The sequence below is a fragment of the Garra rufa genome, chromosome 25 (genome assembly GCF_049309525.1).
Source record: "Garra rufa chromosome 25, GarRuf1.0, whole genome shotgun sequence".
Lineage (NCBI taxonomy): Eukaryota > Metazoa > Chordata > Actinopteri > Cypriniformes > Cyprinidae > Garra > Garra rufa.
In genome coordinates this window covers 23,559,128-23,580,432 of record NC_133385.1, presented here as the reverse complement: position 1 = coordinate 23,580,432, position 21,305 = coordinate 23,559,128, and the positions used below count along the sequence as shown (strand labels likewise).

General features: G+C 36.9%; 3 protein-coding genes across 3 annotated transcripts in view; 2 read left to right on the top strand and 1 right to left on the bottom strand.

The window, feature by feature from the left end:
• LOC141301731 (uncharacterized) overlaps positions 1-9,598 on the top strand; it is an 11,327-nt gene extending 1,729 nt beyond the window's left edge. Inside the window, exons 2-4 of the mRNA XM_073831929.1 lie at positions 738-5,875; positions 5,975-6,034; positions 9,076-9,598. Coding sequence (XP_073688030.1) covers positions 796-5,875; positions 5,975-6,034; positions 9,076-9,236 — 5,301 coding nt within the window. The 5' untranslated portion in view covers positions 738-795 and the 3' untranslated portion in view covers positions 9,237-9,598. The remainder of the gene's footprint in view (positions 1-737; positions 5,876-5,974; positions 6,035-9,075) is intronic.
• Positions 9,599-10,789: 1,191 nt separating this feature from the next.
• Positions 10,790-17,214, top strand: amn1 (antagonist of mitotic exit network 1 homolog (S. cerevisiae)). The gene is made up of 7 exons (XM_073831871.1): positions 10,790-10,980; positions 11,102-11,231; positions 11,610-11,739; positions 14,496-14,713; positions 15,077-15,133; positions 16,635-16,746; positions 16,828-17,214. Exons 1-7 carry the CDS (start codon positions 10,952-10,954, stop codon positions 16,899-16,901), a joined length of 750 nt encoding a protein of 249 aa, XP_073687972.1. The 5' UTR covers positions 10,790-10,951; the 3' UTR covers positions 16,902-17,214.
• Positions 17,215-17,442: 228 nt separating this feature from the next.
• etfbkmt (electron transfer flavoprotein subunit beta lysine methyltransferase) lies at positions 17,443-19,763 on the bottom strand. The gene is made up of 3 exons (XM_073831870.1): positions 19,431-19,763; positions 19,159-19,289; positions 17,443-17,877 (listed from the first exon to the last, which is right to left on the bottom strand). Exons 1-3 carry the CDS (start codon positions 19,718-19,720, stop codon positions 17,522-17,524), a joined length of 777 nt encoding a protein of 258 aa, XP_073687971.1. The 5' UTR covers positions 19,721-19,763; the 3' UTR covers positions 17,443-17,521.
• Between the last annotated feature and the right edge of the window lie 1,542 nt (positions 19,764-21,305).

Sequence of the window (21,305 nt, the reverse complement as noted above, 5' to 3'; positions counted from 1 at the left end):
ATTGGCTATTAAATTTATGCAATGGTAAAAAAAAAAAAAGGCAAAATACATCAGGGAACATACTTCGGCTTGTTTGGCTTCGGTCAAGAATTCCTATATTTGCATCCCTACTTTTGGTGTGAATGAACATCAAATGTCGCTTTTTCAGGGATGCCAGGGGCTAAATGTAACGTTATTAGGGTCGTTTCAATCCACGGACATGAAAAACCACCCGCGGCAACATTGTTAAAGTAGCCCAATTCTGTGGGGAAAAAAGGCGGACTTTGCAACACTGTGCCTTTTGTTTTACATGTAGAGTGGACTCATGAGGGTAATGAGGGGGATGGGTGCTACGATGGACAGATAATGTTGGAAATTTGAACCTTCAGGGGTAATGGTGGGATGAAATACTTTCTTGACCAGAACTTGCTTAGGTGTGGAAGGATCCTCATTTGGAGCCTAAAGGTTTTACTGACCCGTTTCCAATTGGTAATATAATTTCAAGGCTGTTTCATAAATATGTGCTTTCTTTTGTTCACACATTGTGTTGAGCTATTAAGGGTGAGGAACTCAAACAGACACATCTCTGAACAGACACATAGGGGCCTACCTGCATGCACATCTCACTTGCATCTTATAACTAACAATTATATTATTTTCCATTCATGTAGGGTAGTGTGCAATTTTTGTCCTTGTAATGCTAATGGTATTTAATAAAGTATTTTGTTACCCTAATTTGTTGCTTTTCTTGTTTCCAGAGATGTGATTATTCCACTCCTACATTCTATCTGGAGATACAAGTGAACATTCAGTAGCATGCAAGCAAATTCACAGCATTCAGGACAACTGCAAAATTTACATGGACAAGGAGCTACGCCTGGAGGCGGGACGAGCCAGAACTTTTACCAGCTATGTTTACCACCTGCCGCTGCAAGTCCCTTACATTCTGGACAAACTGCCACTGGAAATTACTTCACCTGCACAATCCAACCGGCAACCAGTAACCAGAATTTGACTAGTAGCGTTCAAGCTACCAGAGGCACACAACTTGCACAAGAAAATAAGAATAATTCAAACCAACAGGACTCCCAAATTATTCTGTGGAACATGCCCTCTAATTGCCAGATATTCCTACCTGTTAACAACATAAATCTACAAGGTGTTTCCAACAGTAATGGACCAAACGTGTCACAATGTGCCTTCAACTCAACAAGCAGTTTTTACATGCAACAGCAAACTACCTCCTCGGCAGCTGGCCCAAATAATTTGCAACAGTTTACAAGTCTTAACGAAGCTAGAATAAATCTGAACACTAGCAGACACCACTATGCAAATGCTCCTACAAATTTGCCAAAAACCTCCTCAAAAACAAGGACAAGCTTGCCGTCTGACCTAAAATATTGTCCCCCCACAGAAAACGCACATCATGCCCAAAGCAATTTGGTTGGTGGACACCTTTACCAGGTGTTGTTTGCGGAGAATTCAAATAATGCTAACATGCAAACATATTCTACATGTGTACAGAGCCTGCAACAGAACAATGCTGCTCAAAGAGCTGTTGCCGTTGTCACGCCATTGTCTCCGATAGGGACAGCACCTGTTAATGTGTCTGACAATTCTGCTGATGTGAAAATGAACGTAAGGCCTGTGCAAGAGACCGAACACCATCAGCCAAACATTCCACATCCTCTGGTGAACCAACTAGGAGAACCAAACGACCCAACGAGCAAGAATCAACGACCAAAGTCAGCAGAGCCAAGGCTGAATGATGGAATTTGCAACCTAGTTGGAGCCAGAAATCCAGATTTGGCTGATCAATCTACCGGCCAAAGTTGCTGCGCAAGTTCACCGAAGCTGAATAGTGTGGTTGCAGAACAAAACAACTCTGTTTCAACTCGCATGCAAAATGAACCGGCTGAAAGGACAAATCAAAACTGCACTGTCACAGACAAGAAAACACTGGACACTGTTCCTTCTACTGAATGGTCATTAGAACGTTTGAAGGCCTTAATGGTTGTGATTCAGCACTTAGAAGACGGGATTCAAAATAACATCCGCAAAACTGATCCTGGGAGGGACATCTTAAGGCTTTTTTGGAACGGGGATTGTAGCAAGTTTTCTGAAGCTGTAGAGAGTGGCATATATCAAAGCATAATGGAAGAAGTTTACATTTATTCTCCGATGAACGAGCCTGTGATACTGAGGCAAGTTCTAAATGATGCACGTAGCAAAGTCATCGAGGATTTTCATGTTTTAAAACATAACGAAGAGCCACCGAAGATGACATACAAGTCGTCATGGTTGAATCTTAATGAAAACGTTGATGACATTGACAAGGAATGTGATTATTCTTTGTTCTATAGGCCTCTTCAAAATGTCCCAGAACACGAAGCACCAAGCAAATTGCAAGAAGCCACTGAAAAGCCATCATTGATTAGAAGTAATCGATTGCCATCAGAGGTGGAGAACAAAGTACCAGCAGACAAACCAACATCAAACAATGAGAGTCAATGTAAAAACATGCCTATTTCAATTAATGGTCAACCTCCACCTGTGACTGACATCAGCTGCTCACCAAAGCATGATTATCAGGTTACAGGACTAACCAAGAGTCAGCCAATTAATACAAATTCTCTGGAGGCCACTGTTGTGAAGGGTTTGGATAAACAAGATGTCCCAAATGGAACGTCGAGTTCAGATAACCAATTTGGAGCCAAGAGTGTTGTGTCGGCCAAATCAACTAGCCAAAGTGACTACACAAACTCACCAAAGCCTATTTATGTGGTTGCAGAACAGCAGGAGATTGTTTTATCTTCTCGAATGCAAGTTGGATCCAGTGAAACAATACTTAGCAATGACCGTGTCATCTTTGATGAGAACGTGAGATGTGAGACCTTGCCGAAACCTAGTCGAGAATTTCCTGTGCACATGAATGAAGTGGAGACTGACCAGATGGATGCTACAGCCACTAAGATGAATGTTCTTCCTCATGAAACTGCTAGACAATGCTTTGCTAATGGGATGAAAGCTCATAACAGTGCTGCATTTCCAGACAAGCACAAGGCGTCTTTGTTGAACGTACCCCAAATACTTGACACAAAATCAACAGAGGAACAGAAGAGGGCCAAACATTCTGCATCCATGGTTCTAGCATTGCTCTCGGCACGTTATAAATCATCTTTAGCTGAGCAAAATCAGAGTACAGACAAAGTACAAGAAGAAGAACAAACGTCCTCAGAGAATGGGAGTCGTGAACAATCTCCTGTTTCCACGAATGCTCAATCTCCACCAGTCGTTGATGACTTCTCTCCAATGCTTTATGAACAACAAACCAACTGTCAACCAAATACTGTCAATCCACTGAAGGGCATGACGAATCTTGTAAGGACGTTGGAAAAACGAAGTGTTTCATTAAGAAAGTATCAGAAATTCACAGAAAAACACGGTGGTTTGAAAAAAAAGCATAAACCATCTACAACATCAAAACTGGACAACAGATTTGGCAATTGTGTTGGATCTAGAAGTCCCATCTTGATTGATGACTCATCCAATGAAAGTGACTGCACAATCGTCACATCGACGCTTAGTCCTGTGGTTGATCCAGAACCTTGTCTTTCTGTACAATCAAATGAAGAGAACATTGTTCAGATGGACGCTTCATCTTTTAAGCTTAATGCTCTCACTCAGGAAATGGCCAAACAATGCTTTGCTAAAGATGAAGACCTTGCTGCAACACCAAAGACTGCAACATTAAGGCTGGATGACCCTGTATGCAATCGAGCCAATGACAAATCGGACTGTACAAGTCCACCAAAACTTTATCCAGTGCTAGTGGGACCTTCTCAAACATGTAATGAATCAGATGAAGAAATGCCTGAAATTGACTGTGTACTCTCAAATGTGACTCTGAGATGCGAGACCAATCCAAAACCTAGTCAAGAACTTCCTGTGTACACGAATAAAGAAGAGGATGTCGAGATGGATGCTCCAGTTTCTATTAAGATTAATGTTCTCACTCAGGAAGTGGCTAAGCAATGCTTTGCTGGTCACTTAGTGCAGACTGATGGATCAGTCAGCCCAGCTGACCATGCAAGTCCACCAATGCTTCATCCTGTGCTTGCAGAACCATCTCGAGTGCAATTAGATGAAGAAATGCCTGAAATTGACTGTGTACTCACAGATGAGAGATGTGACACCGATCCAAAACCTGGTCAAGAACTTCCTGTAGAAATGAACGAAGAGGAGATTGTCAAGTTGGACACTTCAGCTTGTATGATGATTAACGTTCTCCCTCATGATTTGGCTATGCAGTACTTTGCTGGTCAGATGATGGAAGATGGAGACATTGCTGCACCACCAGAGATGATGCGCAAGGCTTGTTTGTCGAATTCGCTCCAAAACACAGTATCAGCAAAAGAACAGACAAACATGGGGAGCTGTGCAAGTCCACCAAAACTTGATACTGTAATCGCAGAACCATCTCAAATGCAAATTAAGTCCAGTGAAGAAATGCCTGAAATTGACTGTATGCTCACAGATGAGAGCATGAAATTCAAGACTGATTCAAAACCTACTCAAGAACTTCACGTGAACATGAACAAAGAGGAGCCTGAAAAGATTGGCAGTTTAGACTCTATTAAGATCAATGTTCTTTCTCACGAAATGGCTGAGCGATGGTTTGCTGGCGAGCCAGAAGATAAGGACTTTCAGAAAGACCTTGCAGTTCGTGTTTTCACTGAGGACCAGGTGAAAGCTCAAGTCCTGGAGGTCAAGTCTGAAAAAGAAGTGCTCCTAGAAAATGTGAAGCTAGAAGAGACGAATGGTGATGGAAAGTTAAACTCTTACTGTTGTCTTGCTAAATGGTTTCAAAGTTTAGAATTTGGAAATAACTCTTTGTGCATGTGCCAGATCAAAGCTGAGATGAGAGAGAAGGAGCTTAAAATTGAGGCTCACAGCATGAGTTTACAGGTGCAGACTACAGAAAATCCAGGTGAATGCGAACAGGTGGAAATGGAAGATGCTGCTCTTGAAAGAACAGATGATTCTGAAGTCACAGATGATTCTGAAGACGAATACCCATTGCTGCATGATCCTACTAAGGATAAGTCAAAGATTTTGAAGAACCCTTCAAGTTCTGAAGAGGCGTCCAAGGTAGAGACTGAAACTTCAGAGCAAGAAAGAAAAGAATCGCCCACGAAATGTGGAACAAACGTGACTCCTATGAATGAGACGGGGCAAGACACCCCAGCTCCTGCTTTAAAGACTAATACGGTATGTCTTGCACTGTATGGCTCGTCTTCTAGAAAAGGAAACAAACTAAAGCTCACTAAAAGAAACAAAGAGAAAGTAAGTTGTGAAGAGCCTCCAAAAACTCTTCAAGTAACTATAAGCTCTTACAAGAAGATTAAAGACGACAGCGAGTCTATGAAGCGCAAATCTGTGGAAGCTGAAGATGCTACAGATAGAAAAGAAAGAAAACAAGGAGCATCCTTGCAAAACCCGTCTCTGCGTAAAACCTTGCCCTTGGATTTAGTTTCTGGACTCAACAAAAATGGACTTTCATCTACCTCAGTCAGAAAACCACTCGGTCTAAGCGGTAACGTGAAGAGTGATGTCCGCTTGCCTGAAGGTAATAAACGAAAGAGACAGCATAAGCAAACAACACAACAAATGTCGATGAATAAATTTATCATTAGAGGAAAAACTGCGCCATCCAAATTGTTGCATTCACCCGAGGATGTAACAAAAAGTAAATACGAGTTGGGGAACCCTGCTTTGATGCCATTGGATGAAAGTCCCACTTTGGAATTCAAAGTCTTGCCAGAGTCTTTTCACTTTGAAGATGGAACTGAACCTAATTGCGCTCAAGCAGACACGTCACAGAGTACGCAAAATGGTAACGACTGAGAATATATACTGTTATGATTATTATTGCTATAGTATACGCTGTATCTATGTACTGTATACTTACAAATTATTGTTCCTTTTTCTTAAGGGATGTCGGGTTCAGAAGAAGAAGCTAAAAGGATGAAAACGAGCCATTCGCCAACCAAAGGTATTGGACACAACATTCAAGTTGTTCACTTGAAATTTTGGCCTCTTATAAAGTAAATTTACAGTTCACTGTGTAAAAGTTGTACCTGTACCGGCTTGCAGGTACTTTTTTTTCATACCACCTCCGGCGAGGTTCCAAGCGAGCTGAGGCGATACTAAATGTGACGTGAAAACACAGCAGACTGAGAGAGAATCGTCACTATTCACTGCGTCGTCATTGCACGCGCCAGCAATAGTATCCAGAATAACCCCACCATTTTTAAAAAGTTTGGCCAGAGATTGCGTGACATATCCAATCCATTACATATTATGGCAACTCTGAAGAATACGCCGTGGTCAAACGAGGAGGTGCAGACAGCGGGTGTGTGTCGCGTAGAACAGTGTTTCTCAACTGGTTTGGCTATGGGACCCACTTTTTTACATGGTCATCAAGCCGCGACCCAAATTTTTAGCAACTATAATATAATTTTAGGAATTATAATTAATTTGTATTTATTTGTTAACATACACAAGTAGAGACAGATAAATCATAAGAAAATCACCAAGACTTACAAATAAACAATATTTTATTACTGGCATTTAACAAAATGTATCAAATTATAGAAATATTACAAATTAAAAACGACAAATACTGTAAACAGTGGTTCGGGTAAGGAAAGGTTCAGTTACCATGAATTAAAATGCACTGTTAATAAAACATTAACACTGATCCTGGTGAACAGAACAAACCAGCAAATTAAAGTAAAATTATTAAAATAATCATAACCATTTTTACATCTAATATGACAGCAATTATAAACATCTGTTTCACTTAACAGTAATTTGGGAAGCTAATGAGATAACTGAGGATGTGCTTTACTCCTGATAAGAGTTTCAAAGTCTGGGGTGATGGTAGACAGTGCTACCCGAAGATCGTGCTCTGTGTCCAACCTGTTCCTTTGCTTTGACTTAAGCTGCACCAAGGAAGAGAAGCCACTTTCACACAAATACGTAGTGCTGAATGGTAGGATGGATTTGATCGCACGAGTGGCAAGGGACGGATACTCGGAAAGCACTTCGCGGCACCAAAACTGGGAGAGGCTTACTTCACTGAATTTCTTCTTCAGCGTCTTATCACATGACAGCTCCACCAGCTGATTCTCTTCGTTGCTCGGCAACGTGACGCTTTCCACATCGATTCCAAAGGGATCGCTTATCCACGGATCATCATCGTGTTTCTCGGGAAAGTAGTCATTAAACCGGACTTGCAGTTTGCGGAGATGTTCCGTGATAGTTTTCTTCAGTACAAATTTTCCTGCGGTATCCAACTGTTGTATTTCATTGCAAGTGTTGGGAAACATGTCAAGTCTGTCTTTGTAAACGTGTTTTGTCCACAGTTCAATCTTCTTTTTGAATGCAGTAACTTTGTCACTCTGTTCAAAAATATTGTGCCCTCTCCCTTGCATTGACACGTTCAATGTGTTGAGGTGCTCGAACACATCACCAAGATAAGCAACTCGGGCGAGCCAGATTTCGTCATTGAATAGATCGGCATGAGGAGAGTTATTTGCTGAAAGGAAGGCAGCGATTTCTGTTTTAAGTTCGTAAAACCTTGACAAAACTATCCCCCTCGAGAGCCAACGAACTTCGGAGTGATACAACAGCTGTATGTGTTCAGAGCCCAGGTCTTTGCACAGGTTTTTAAAACACCGGGAGGTTTTAGCACTTCTTTTTATGTAGTTCACTACTTTGACGACTTCTTTTAATGTCTCATCAAGCACTGGCACCATATTCTTTGCTGCTAATGCCTCTCGATGCAAAAAGCAGTGATTCCACGTCGCATTTGACGCCCTCTCAAGAATTCTCTTCACCACCCCTGAGTGTTTTCCTGTCATAGAGGCAGCGCCGTCAGTTGTGATTCCCACACAGTTTTCCCAGCTCAGGCCCAATGATCCCAAATACAAATCCACAGTACTGAAAATATCCTCTGCCGTTGTAGTGGTGGGGAGATCTCTGCTGCAGAGATATTGCTCCTCCAAGTCCCCTTCCCATACATATCTCACATAAACAAGTAAAGTTGCGTGATTTGCAATGTCCGTGGATTCATCCATCTGCAAAGCGTAATAAGCACTTTTCTGTATACGAGCTGTAGTTTGTTGTTTTACGTCATCAGACATTTCTTCAATGCGCCGACAAATGGTATCATTTGACAGTGGTATGGTCTTCAGCTTATCTGCTGCAGACTGATCCAACACCTCTCTGACCATGTCCATGGCCGCAGGTAAGAGAAACTCTTCTGCTATTGTGTGGGCTTTCTTGGCCTTTGCTACACGGTGAGCTACATAGTAAGATGCGCGGAGTGCCTGTACTTGTTTTGAACATGAAGATGTTAGGCACTTTTTTGATGCCCTCAGCTCTTGGAGTCGTCTTTGAAAATAGTCCACAGGTTTGTCCTTGCAACCGGGATGTTTGGTTTCTAAATGTCGTTTTAATTTAGAAGGTTTCATGCTCTCTTGTGAGAGCACCTCACTACATATGACACACTGAGGTTTTAAGCATTTTTTGTCGTCAATATATGTAAATCCATACTTTACATATTCGGGGTTGTACTTGCGCTTCAACATATTTGTTGATATAATTAAATGAAATTGCACATGTCAAACGGTACGGTTGTCGCGCACGCATTTCAAAATAAAAGTCCGGTATAAGCAAAATAAGTTAAATTAAACTTTTTTTTTTTTGACCACACACTCCGCGACCCACTGAAAATGTTCCCGCGACCCACTTTTGGGTCGCGACCCACCAGTTGAGAAACACTGGCGTAGAAGATTACGTCACGGCAGTTTCCTGCAGCGTCGCTATGACAAACCAGGTACTATTGTAGAGGTACAGGTACAACTTTTACACAGTGGAAAACCAAACAGAGCCGAGCCGAGTCGAGTCGAGTCGAGCCGAGGCGAGCTGGTACTGTGTAGTGGAAAAGCGCCATAACTGTTCAAAAACCTCTGACTGGTAGTGTACTTTAACATGTATCTAAATGGCTTTGTGTTTGTCTGTCTGTAGGTGTTTGGAGTTTCAGTCCCTTGAGGAAAAAGCACACTCAACCCATCCAGGCCGCTGACGTCTCGGGTTCCTGTAGCCTCTTCGAAGAGTTCAAGAAGAAATATCAAAAAAAGAAGAACATTGCCTCTAAGCAAAACTTGAATTCCAGTGAAAAAGCCTGATTTTCTATTAAAATGACAGCAAATGGGCCTTTTTTGTCATGTGTATACTTCCTGTGAACGATAAACCTCAACAGATGCAAATTGAAAATGTGTACAAATACATTTTTACTGTGTACTTGAACTTGAAGATTATTTGTATTGTATTATAAATGCGTCATTTGCACACTGGCCATCCAGTTCAACAGCTGCTACTCATTCAGTATTTGTGAGTTTTCTACTTTAACTACATTTCCAAAGAATGGAAGTGTTTGCTATAAGTGTACTTTTTATTATTCTGTATATTGTGCTGCTTTTATTTGGATTCCACTTATTTGTAAAAATTTGACAATCTATTTTTGTACAATTTCAAAAGACCTTTTAATAAAAACGGTTGGTTACAAATACATGTAATTTTGTTTCTGGTTTTTAAGATCTGCTAGACCAAGATTAGCAGACAAGTAAACATTATTTTAATAGTAACTTTTTTTTTTTAAGAAACACCTTTGTTAATAAGTTTCAATTCCCAGACACAGGCAATATTATAACCTGATAAACATAAAATATTTGTCTTGAGGCTCTGGCGCTTTTGTAAATTAGCTTTAAACAGTGCAAAATATTAAACATTCACAGACATTCATGCAAAACAGTATTTAAGATAGAAAATGGGTATAAATTAAAAAAAAATAATAATAATAGTGCTGGGCAATGATTAATTGCATCCAAAATAAAAGTGTTTATGTACATAATACATGTGTGTGTACTGTTTATATTTCTTATGTATATATAAATACACGTGCATGTATATATGTAAGTAAAATATGTTATGTTTATATATTAAATATATTTATATATAATATATAAATGTATGTAAATATTTTAAAAATATATACTGTATGTGTGTGTAAATATACACATATACACAAATATACACAGTACACACACATATATAAACAAAAACATTTATTCTGGATGTGATTAATTGTGATTAATCGTTGCCTGGCATTAATAAAAATAACAAAGAAAAGTATTTAAAACCAAAAATAATACATTAAATTTTGACTTGGACCCTGGACTTTGTTAAATAATACATTCATAAAGCACAATGTCTTAAAAAATTGGCTTCTGATTTACTTTTACTTTTCTTAGCACTTCAAAGACTTTTCTCCAAAAGAAAAACTATAAAACATATAATCTAATAATAATTCCAAAATAAATTGCAACTTTTATAATATTTATTTATTTTCCTTTAATTTATCTTTTATTTTTACTCGTTATTTCTAATGTTTATATGTCTTTTATGTGTATATTGTTAATAAAAATGTATTAACAAAAACAAAAACTATAAATAAGAAAAAAAGATTTCTCGGAGCGAATAAGAAACAAACAAAGCATAGCACACTTTCAGCTTTAACATGTTTAAATTAAAATAATCACCTTGGTACTTTGTAATGAATTAAGATATTTTTTGTTTATGTATGTGAAATTTTGCTAAAAATTAAAAAGGTTTCTCGAAGCGAACGCCTATGTTTGTCGCTGATGAATGACGTAACACTATAAATAAGACACGCCCACTCTGACACTCGCGGAGGAGAGAAAACCAAAACAATGTGGCGACGATGATACCAGATAGAAAGTTGACGCTGTGATTGAATAAGAAAACAAGATGAACGTATATTACATATGATATCTTCGCAGTTCTATAAAGGTGTATATACAGCACTGAAAGCGACCAAATCATGGCTACCATAGATTCTCTTATGAGCTTGTGAGTAACATGAATTATAATGCTACTAGATGATTGTGTAAACCTGTAATGCTACTGACAGTATTCATTCTGTTCATTTATAGTGTACATTTGAGTGATATATATGTTTCTTCGCACACAGATGCGCTTTTAGTGTTGCCCAGCGTGCTGAGAACTATGATGATATCAGGATGTTGCCTGCTGCTGTTAAAGACAGATTATTGCGAATAATGATGTCTTATGGCACGGTCACCGACTCCAACATCAGCCAGGTAATGCGTCCTAAACACAAGAGCACTTGTGATTAAAAAAAAAAAACTCTAGCAGTCAATAGTTTTTCAACTTAGTAATAATAATTATAAATGTTTTTTGAGCAGCAAATCAGCATATTAGAATGATTTCTGAAGGATCATGTGACCGTAGTAATGATGCTAAAAATTCAGCTTTGAAATCACAGGAATAAATTACATTTTAAAATATATTTAAATAGAAAGCAGTTTTTTTAAATAGTAAAAATATAACAAAATCTGACTGTTTTTACTGTACTTTAGATCAAATACATGCAGGCTTGGTGAGCAGAAGAGACTTACTGTTCAAAAACTTTTGACTGGTAGTGTATATTGCGCTTATGTCTGTGATTTGTGTTACAGCTTGTGCACACCGGAACTCACACATTGGATCTGCAGAACTGCAAGGTGTCAGACTCTGCGCTTATACAAATCCACTGCCTACAGTTGAGGACAATACTGTTAAGAGGCTGTGCAGAAATCACATCTGAGGGTATTCTTTTCACATTTTAGTGCTGTTTATGGTGGTTCAATTGATCAAAAGTGACAGTGAACAAAGATATTAAGCAGTAAAATTGTCAGTATTGAAAATAAAAATCTTGGGCAGCAAATTAGCATAGTAGAATGATTTCTGAAGGATCATGTGGCACTGAAGACTGCAGTAATGATGCTGAAAATTCAGCTTTGCATCACAGGAATAAATTACATTTTAAAATATAATAAAACTGAACACAGTCATTTTAAATAGTAGTTATATTACACAATATTACTGTTTTACTGTATTTTGAAATAAATGCAGTATTGTTGAACATAAGAGACTGCTTCCAAAAATGTTAAACCTATATACAGTGGTGTGAAAAAGTATTGGCCCTCTTCCTGATTTTTTTATGTTTTTGCATGTTTGTCACACTTTAATGTTTCAGATCATCAAACAAATTTAAATATTAGTCAAAGATAACACAAGCAAACACAACATGCAGTTTTTAAATGAAGGGTTTATGAAGGGAAAACAAAATCCAAACCCACATGGCCCTGTGTGAAAAAGTGTTTGCCCCCTGCCTGACAAAGTGAAGTAGACCAAAAGATCCTCAAAAGCTGCACATCATGTTGAGGTCCAAAGAAATTCAGGAACAAATGAGAAAGAAAGTAATTGAGATCTATCAGTCTGGAAAAGGTTATAAAGCCATTTCTAAAGATTTGGGACTCCAGCGAACCACAGTGAGAGCCATTATCCACAAATGGCGAAAACATGGAACAGTGGTGAACCTTCCCAGGAGTGGCCTGCCGACCAAAATTACCCCAAGAGCGCAGCGACGACTCATCCAAGAGGTCACAAAAGACCCCACAACAACATCTAAAGAACTGCAGGCCTCTCTTGCCTCAGTTAAGGTCAGTGTTCATAACTCCACCATAAGAAAGAGACTGGGCAAAAATGAGTTCCAAGACGAAAACCGCTGCTGAGCAAAAAGAACATAAAGGCTCGTCTCAGTTTTGCCAGAAAACATCTTGATGATCCCCAAGACTTTTGGGAAAATACTGTGTGAACTGACGAGACTAAAGTTGAACTTTTTGGAAGGTGTGTGTCCCATTACATCTGGCGTAAAAATAACACAGAATTTCAGAAAAAGAACATCATACCAACAGTAAAATATGGTGGTGGTAGTGCGATGGTCTGGGGCTGTTTTGCTGCTTCTGGACCTGGAAGACTTGCTGTGATAAATGGAACCATGAATTCTGCTGTCTACCAAAAAATCCTGAAGGACAATGTCTGGCCAAATGTTTGTGACCTCAAGCTGAAGCGAACTTGGGTTCTGCAGCAGGACAATGATCCAAAACACACCAGCAAATCCACCTCTGAATGGCTGAAGAAAAACGAAATGAAGACTTTGGAGTAGGGCTGCACGATTAATCGCACGATGTTGTGAGGCGCGTTTAGTCAATGAAGCCAGTACTTTGATTAGTAGTAAATCTCCATCACGTGCGTTCAGCTGGAGCGGCAGCCAAATGCGATTTGGCGTAGCTTGTCAGTGATTTACGCCTCTGAACGCTCCAGCTGAACGCACGTGATAGAGATTTACTACTAATCAAAGTACCGGCTTCATTGACTAAACGCGCCTCACGACATCGTGCGATTAATCGTGCAGCCCTACTTTGGAGTGGCCTGACCTGAATCCTATTGAGATGCTGTGGCATGACCTTTAAAAGGCAGTTCATGCTCGAAAACCCTCCAATGTGGCTGAATTACAACAATTCTGCCAAGATGAGTGGGCCAAAATTCCTGCACAGTGCTGTAACAGACTCATTGCAAGTTATCGCTGCTAAGGGTGGCCCAACCAGTTAATAAGTTTATGGGGTGAACACTTTTTCACACAGGGCCATGTGGGTTTGGATTTTGTTTTCCCATCATAATGAAAAACTTCATTCAAAAACTGCATGTTGTGTTTACTTGTGTTATCTTTGATTAATATTTAAATTAGTTTGATGATCTGAAACATTAAAGTGTGACAAACATGCAAAAAAATCAGGAAGGGGGCCAACACTTTTTCACACCACTGTATACTGAATTAAAAGTGCACTTATTACTTGACTAATAATAGTTTTTTCACAACACGTCATCAATCGGCCATATTGGCGGCACTAAATGTAAACAGTGCCACTGAACCGAACAAAACACGCAAATTTAGCTGATTATTGCTGCTGAAAATGGTCAATTATTGTCATGTTTTGGGCTGTACTAATCGGTCGGATTGGGAAAACCATTTGGAGTACGATAGACTGGAGTACTATAATCCAGGGCAAGAATTTTGACAACATTGGTGTTTGTTCTAATCATTTCCAGTCAGGTAGGTGAAATATTAGGATAATATCTTATTTAAAACTGCGCATACGTATCTTTACCACCTATTAATTTTAGTTTGTCAAAATATTGCGCCATTTCCTGCTTACTAAGTCATTTTCTGTATGATTTAGCAGCTTCCACATGTTTTTTTTTTTGAGGTTTAGACAGCATAAATAAGCAGAACAATCCGAGTATTGCCAATATGGCCGTACATCAGGGTATCTGACCAAATTGTGACGTAAGTGCAAAGCACAAAAAGCAACTGTCAAGCCCTCTTTAATACTGATTTACCCATTAGCTTGGAATATAACACCCAAACTAAAAATCTTAGACTCAAATTGATGTGTTTGCACTGTTGGTCAAATTAAATGGTTTGAGAGATCAACTTCTTTTGTATGTCTTTCTCCCAGGTCTAGAGGTGCTGGCATCCCGGTCCCCCTATCTTCAGGTAGTGGATCTCACGGGTTGCACGGCTGTGACTGATTCAGGGATTCAAGCTCTGGCGCGACACTGCAAATGTTTAGAAGTGATTTCCCTGCGTGGCTGCACTGCTCTCAGTGACAGAGCCCTGCTGGAGCTGGGGGAGAACTGCAGGATGCTGCACAGCATTTACTTCTCTGGGACAGAGGTAATTTACCTTACTATGGAAGCAAGTCTGGAATTATAATGATTTTTAATGGTTTTTAACAAAGTCTATTTAAATCAGCATATTGTAAGGATTTCTGAAGGATAATGTGATACCAAAGACTGAAGAAAATTAAACTCTTCATCAAAGAAATAAATTATATCTTTAAATATATTCAAATATAAATCAATTATTTGAAATTGTAATATTTTACAATATTACAGTTTTTATTGTATTTTTGATCAAATAAATGCAGGCTTGATGAGCATTAGAGTGTTTTAAAATCTTAATTCCAATTTTTTTTTACTGGTAATGCATATACCTAAAATCACTGATATTTATTAATTGTTTTCACACTATTTAAAGGTAACTGATCAAGGGGTCATTGGACTTGCAACTGGAGTTTGTTCAAACAGCCTAAAGGTACTACATACTAATTGAAAATGTTTCATCAAGACCACTTTAATGTTGTTATTATTATTAGTGCTGTCAAAATTAGCGATTAAAGGGATAGTTCACCCAAAAATAAAAATGTGATGTTTATTTGCTTACCCCAGGGCATCCAAGATGTGGGTGACTTTGTTTCTTCAGTAGAACACAAATAAAGATTTTTAACCCAAACCGCTGCAGTCTGTTAGTGATTTAATGGCAGTGGATGGGCACCAAACCTTTGAAAGTAAAAAAAAAACTTGCACAGACAAATCCAAATTAAACTCTGCGGCTTGTGACGATACATTGATGTCCTAAGACAAGAAACGATCTGCTTTTGTGAGAAACTTATTTTATAATTTTTTTTTACCTTTGATACACAGCAATATCCAACTGTCCTGAGCGCGAGCTCAGTATCCGGTGCGTTACTTGTGTACGTGCTCTGGCGTAGTATATGCAAACACTGGAAGGGGAAATCGGTGAAAAGTCCCGGATGAGTTCACGCAAGCAAACGTAATCTTCTAGCTTTAAATCGGTTTGAACAATCAGGATAAGCGCAAGTAATTACTATTTTGAATAGCCGCTATACCCACAATCTCTGTGTTCTGTGTAAACAATGAGGGTCGTATACATGCAAGAGATCGCTTCCGGTGTTTGCGTATACTACGCCAGAGCGCGTACACATGTCGTGTCGGATGCTGAGCTCGCGCTCAGGACAGTTGGATATTGCTGTGTATCAAAGGTAAAAAATGATGGAAATACTGTTCAGTTTCTCGCACAAAACAATCGTTTCGTATATTAAGACATTGATGTATCGTCATGAGCCGCAGGGTGTAACTTGGATTTGTCTGTGCATGTTTTTTTTTTTTACTTTCAAAGGTTTGGTGCCCTCTGGAAAGGTACAGATGATAAGGGAGTTTCAGTAGAACAACAGTGAACTGTGGTCAGAAGAGATGTTGTTAGGCCATATGTCAGTAAAAACGAATTTACCTGTCCTGGCAGCCGTTATACTGAGCTCGTAGCATGTGCACTTCAACTGCATGCACAAAATACAGCAGCGATCGCTGTAGCCTGTATCATTTCATATTAAAGCGTGAATGAAATGCATATATATGAATAATGGGTTTATGTGAAGATTGTTTTAAGGTCACTTAAATTAGAAGCTGTTATTTTTTCAAGTCTAATAAATGTTGAAATTGACAGTTAACAATTATACTATAAAGTTGAAGGACTATAATTAATGCTTAAATATTATGAAAAAAATACAATTTACTAGAGACATCAGTAATATTCAGTCTACTCTTGTTTCTACCTTAATTTGAACTTATTGCAATATAAAAGTATATAAAAGTATATTTAAAAACTTAAATGTGGACTTTAATTGTGATTAATCACGATTAATTTCAGAAAAAAATGTGGGATTCATTTGTTAATTTGTTTTTAAACTGATTGACAGCACTAATTATTATTTTTAATGAATTATTTCTTTTTACAGGAGTTACAGATGATACGATGTCGCAATTTGACTGATGTGGCTGTGACTGCTGTTCTTGCAAACTGTGCCAACATCAGAATTTTCAATTTCCATGGATGTCCCCTGATTACAGGTACTCACATGGACCCTAATATAAAATGCAACATACATTTTGATGTCCAAGAATTAAGTTTCAGTGCATCTATGTGTTTAGATAAATCAAGGGAGGCGCTCCAAAACTTTATTGGCCCCAACAAGATCCAACAAGTGTCTTGGACTGTGTACTGACGTGGCTTATGATCATCTACGGTACATCAACTACAGCACATTAACTTTACTGTCATAAATGTAATGCACTTATCAAGGAAGACAAGCATCATCCTTGTCAAATTTACTAAACAAATCGTTAATGTTTGATTAAAAAAAAATATAAAATCAATGCTTTTTTAAAGCATTTTCGTTTGTATTGTAATTTAATCACATTGTAATGTAATTTAATATTTATTAATATATTTATGTAATTGTTTTTGTTTACCTACTTTCATTTTCAACATTTCAGCTGTACTATAACATAATAAATAAAAATACATGTGTGAAGTAACAGTAGTCTGCTACTTGCTTTCATCAGTTCAGTTATATACATATATACACTACCAGTCAACAGTATGTTTTTTAAACATCTGCTCACCAAGCCTGCATTTATTTGATCCAATTTTGGATTTTTTTTACTATTTAAAATAACTGTTTTCTATTTTAATATATTTTAAAATTTAATTTATTCCCGTGATTTCAAAGCTGAATTTTTAGCATCGTTACTCCAGTCACATGATCCTTCAAAACTCACTTTAATATTCTGATTTGCTGCTCAAAAAAACAAACATTTATTACAGCTGAGTATAGATCAGACCTTATAGACCAGGTTTGTAGTTGTAGCACCACACTGTACTATTTGTTAGTCCGTAGTTTTCCTCTTTGACTGAGTCAGGCAGCTCAAAGTGAGCCAGTTTATGTAATAATTTTCTGATGTCATGGCTTTCAAATTGAGCCCGTCCTGGGTCACCAATAAGCACTTGTGTTCCATGTGTGGTTATGCATGTCTGGAGCCACTTATGCAGATGATCAGCCAAATCTTCATCATAGAACATGTCTCCAAGAAGAATGAGGTCCCAGTCATCAGGCTTTGAGCCGATTATGTTGTCTGTTACACAAGGTAAAGGGTCCAGATTGTTCAGTTCACAGTTCATTTTTGTGGCAACAGCAGCAACTGGAATAAAGAAAAAAACAAAGCACTTTTAATATTTTATTTTATTTTATTTTATTATTTTAGTATCATTAAGATAATATTACATTTCTTGTTGCATTCATTGGTGTTGTTTTATGAATATTTAGATTTTTTTAATTGAAATTCATGACTCAAAAAAAAAAAAGATTTTATAAATAATAAACACTTTTACTCAAAGAATGGATTTTTTGTTCCATTAATTATTTTAGTTAAAAACATTAAATAAATAATTATTCATAAAAAAAAAAAAATATATATATATATATTTTTTTTTTTAATTATTATTATTATTATTATTATTATTATTATTATTATTTTAAATGTAGGAATGGTTGCCGAATTTAAAAACATTTTACTAGATTTCTTTTAATATTTATTTTTAAGATTTCTTTTGATAAAACTTTTGATAAAGATGCTTTAGTTTTACTCATAGTTTACTAGTTTCAGTTAACTATAATAACCCTGCTTTAGACCATTATAACTGTGTTAAGGTTATTATTAAAAAGAAGAACTTATAAATTGGCAATGGAGTACCATAATTTTTTTTTTTTTAAACTGCAATTTATGACTCAAAAAAATAAATTTGGTTTCTAAATAATAATAATACTATTAGTACTTTTTATATAATGAATACACCTTAAAGGATTTTTCTTCTATTAAATCAATTAATAAATCAATTATTATTGTTAAAAACATTAAATTAATACAAAATTAATTGAAAAAGAAAAAAGAAAAAAAAACATTATTTTAAATGTAGGAATATTTGCAGATTTTTTTAAAAAAGACATTACACCAAATTTCTTTCAATATTTTTTGATAAACTTTTTGATAAAGATGCTTTAGTTTTACTCATAGTTTTAGTTTCAGCTAACTATAATAACCCTGCTTCAAACCATTATAACTGTGTAAAGGTTTTTAAAAAGAACTTCTTATAAAAATGGCAATGGAGTAACCATAAATAAATTAATGACTCAAAAGGGAAAAAAAAGATTATAAATAACAATAATAATATTTTAAGTACTTTTTACTTAATGGATACACTTTATTGGATTGTTTCAATAATTTTTGTTAAAAAAACATTAAATAAATTAACAATAATAAATTATATATAAAAAAAAAATTATGTAGAAATGGTTGCAGATTTAAAAGGACATTCTACTAGATTTCTTTTAAGAATTTTTGATAAACTTTTTGATAAAGAAATTCACAAATCACAATAGTTCTTATTTCAGGTATGAGGTGCAGCAGGAACACAAGTCTTACTTGGATCAATGTCATTGGCAACAACATGGGATGCTCCAGTGAGTTTGGCAGCGATGGCTGATGCTCCACAACCACAGCCGAGATCCAGCACCTTTCTGCCTTCAGACACCTCCGGGTTATTTAAGAGATACCTGAGAAAACAGTCCACTCAGAGCTGGATCATTAATAAAAAACAAATAACGCAGGTAAAATGAACGTAACGTATTGTAACTAGCCTAAAATGTACCCAAGCGTTAATAATTATTAGTGCTTTGTTAATTGAACACTGTTACCTAGCCAGCGCTTGTCCACCGGGCCAATATATTGCCCAGTATGGATCAGGGAAAGGCCATAATTCAGGTTTCTCCGTCCAGAACCGGCAGGTGGGGGTGAAGAGTCGTAAAGAAATCTCTGGGGTTAAACTTTGGGCGCTCACTATTTCTGTATTGTCTATAATGAAGTTCTTTATATCATACTCTGAACTGACGCTTGACATGTATCGACGCATTAAACAACACATTGCACTCTGAAATACATTTAAACTGGTCCGACCGCGGAAACACAGGATTATTCCTCTGTACATCTCGATAAACGAGTCAAATGACCCCCGGTTCCTATTATTTACATTTCTCACAGATGTCTGTCGCGCATGCGCAGACTGACTAGGCACGTCTGCAACGTCACCGAGGTAATCTCACCAATCAGAGCGCTCAACTGAAAATACATGCTAACATAAAAAAACGTTCATTCTGAACTTTGTAAATGTACTGAATACATAAACAAGGGAAAACACATCTTAATAGGATTCAATAACAACGAAGGTACAATTAAAGCATAACATATTTGCCAATTACTACTCTTTTGGGACATGTTAGCAAGGTAATACAGTTTTAAAATGTGCTCGTTTAAAATACATTTTCAAAAACGTATTTCTTGAAGTAAACATAGTATATAAACAAGTATATAGTTGGTATATATCAAATTACCATGGTTATTCTTAGTTTTTTTGTGAGATAGTACTAAAGATAATTATTTCTTCTGTTCTTATTCTTTTTTTTTCCTGTAAACGTGTTGACAGCCTTTTAACTTTGGTCTGCATTTACCTTAAGCCATTTAAAATAATATATATATAATAATATATACATACATACATACATACATACATACAAATAATATATAATAATAATCAATTACCTATTATTATTTCTGTCAGGTACATGGTAAATGTTACATTTATTAAATATATGTTTACGGTTAAGGTTAAAAGTTTACATACACCTTGCAGAATCTGCAAAATGCTAATTATTTGACCAAAATAGGAGAGATCATACAAAATGCATGTTATTTTTTATTTAGCACTGACCTGAATAAGATATTTCACATAAAAGATGTTTACATATAATTCACAAGAGAAATTGATAGTTGAATTTGTAAAAATGACACTGTTCAAAAGTTTTCATACACTTGATTCTTAATACTATGTTCTTACCTTAATGATCCACAGCTGTTTTTTTGTTTAGTGATAGTTGTTCATGAGTCACTTGTTTGTCCTGAACAGTTCAACTGCCCGCTGTTCTTCAGAAATTTCCACAAATTCTTTGGTTTTTCAGCATTTTTGTGCATTCGAACTCTTCCTAAAAATTACTGTATAATTTTGAGGTCCATCTTTTCACACTGAGGACAACTGAGGCACTCATATGCAGCTATTGCAGAAGGTTCAAACACTCACTGATGCTTTAGAAGGAAAAAATTATTCATTAAGAGCCAGGGGGTTAAAACTTTTGAATTTTGAAGATCAGGGTAAATTTAACTTATTTTGACTTCTGGGGAACATTTAACTATCTTCTGTAGCTTCTGAAGGGCAGTAATAATGAAAAACATCTTCATTCTGTTCAAAAGTTTACACCCCTGGCTCTTAATGTATCTTCTTTCCTTTTGTTGCATCATTGAGTGTTTGAACCTTCTGTAATAGTTGCATATGAGGCCTTTAGCTGTCCTCAGTTTGAAAAGATGCATCTCAAAATCATACAGTCATTGTTGAAAAGAGTTCAAATACACAAAAATGATGAAAAATCAAATAATTTGTGGGACCTGAAGGATTTTTTTAAAGAACAGCAGGCAGTTTTAACTGTTCAGGACAAACAAGGGACTCATGAACAACTATCAGC